Source organism: Chiloscyllium plagiosum, chromosome 38 (genome assembly GCF_004010195.1).
Source record: "Chiloscyllium plagiosum isolate BGI_BamShark_2017 chromosome 38, ASM401019v2, whole genome shotgun sequence".
In the NCBI taxonomy this organism is placed as follows: domain Eukaryota; kingdom Metazoa; phylum Chordata; class Chondrichthyes; order Orectolobiformes; family Hemiscylliidae; genus Chiloscyllium; species Chiloscyllium plagiosum.
In genome coordinates, this window is record NC_057747.1 from 21,694,206 (window position 1) to 21,695,515 (window position 1,310).

General features: G+C 49.6%; 1 protein-coding gene across 1 annotated transcript in view; it reads right to left on the bottom strand.

Annotated features, from left to right (window-relative positions):
- The window catches only part of chchd1 (coiled-coil-helix-coiled-coil-helix domain containing 1), an 8,382-nt gene extending 8,029 nt beyond the window's left edge, over positions 1-353 (bottom strand). Inside the window, exon 1 of the mRNA XM_043679083.1 lies at positions 30-353. Within this exon, the coding sequence (XP_043535018.1) occupies positions 30-333 (304 nt within the window). The 5' untranslated portion in view covers positions 334-353. The remainder of the gene's footprint in view (positions 1-29) is intronic.
- Positions 354-1,310: the final 957 nt, after the last annotated feature.

Genomic DNA, 1,310 nt, shown 5'->3' on the forward strand with positions numbered 1-1,310 from the left:
CCCCCTTTTTCCCCCTTCCCTCCACCGACCTCCCAGCCGCATTTTCCTGTTCGCCACCCTATCGGCCAGCACCAGGGCCTTGTTGGGTTTGAGCACCGGCCTGCCGTGCTGCCTGCTGACCAGGCGGGACACCTTGGCCTGGAGAGCGGACCCGGACAGCGCCATGACCGCCACTGGCCTCCGAGACACCACCGCGCCTGCGCCCTCCTGCCCCGCTACCGTAAAGGAGCAGCACCAGCGGGGACGCTGACCCGCTGCCGTCAAGCAAGAGCGTCGGCCGTAAACTCTACCGTCGTAAAGACTCAGCTGCAACAAGCTCCAAGATGTCAACATGTGTTTTGTACATATGATTTTTGTGGAGTCTTTTTTTAAAAAAGCTACATCTTTAGTGAAGATAATACACACCCCTTCATCATCAATGCAAAACTGGCTCTATGTTTTAAAATATAACTCATGGAATAAAGTGGTTAGCACTACTGTCTCACAGCACTGGGTCCCCAGGTTCAATTCCCACCCTCGGGCGACTGATTGTGTGGAGTTTGCACATTCTCCCTGTGTCTGCGTGGGTTTCCTCCGGGTGCTCTCACAGTCCAAAGATGTGCAGGTCAGGTGAATTGGCCATGCTACATTGCCCATAGTGGTAGGTGCATTCGTTAGGGGGAAGTAGTTCTGGGTGGGTTACTGTTCAGGTGGTCGGTGTGGACTTGTTGTGTCAAAAGGCCTGTTTGCACAAATGTAGGGAATCAAATCAAACTAGCCATTTGGATACAGAACTGGGTCAAAGGTAGAAGATAGAGGGTGGTGGAGGGTTGCTTTTCAGACTGGAGGCCTGGGACCAGTGGAGTGCCACATGGATCAGTGCTGGGTCCATTGCTTTTCATCATTTATATAAGTGATTTGGATGTGAACATAGGAGGTTATAGTTAGGAACTTTGCAGATGACACCAAAATTGGACATGTAGTGGACAGCAAAGAAGGTTGTTTCAGAGTCCAATTTTATCAGATGAGCCAATGGGCTGAGGAGTGGCAGATGGAGTTTAGTTTACTTAAATGTGAGGTGCTGTATTTTGGAAAGGCAAATCAGAGCAAAGGTGTGCAGGTTAGGTGAATTGGCCATGCTAAATTGCCCATAGTGTTCAGTGATGTGTCGATTAGGTGTATTAGGGGTAAATGTAGAGTAGTAGGAGAATGGGAATGGGTCTGGGTGGGTTACTCTTTGGAGGGGCAGTGTGGAGTTGTTGAGCCAAAAGATCTGTTTCCGCAATGTAGGGATTCTATGATTCGATGAGAGCAGGACTTAGATACTTAAT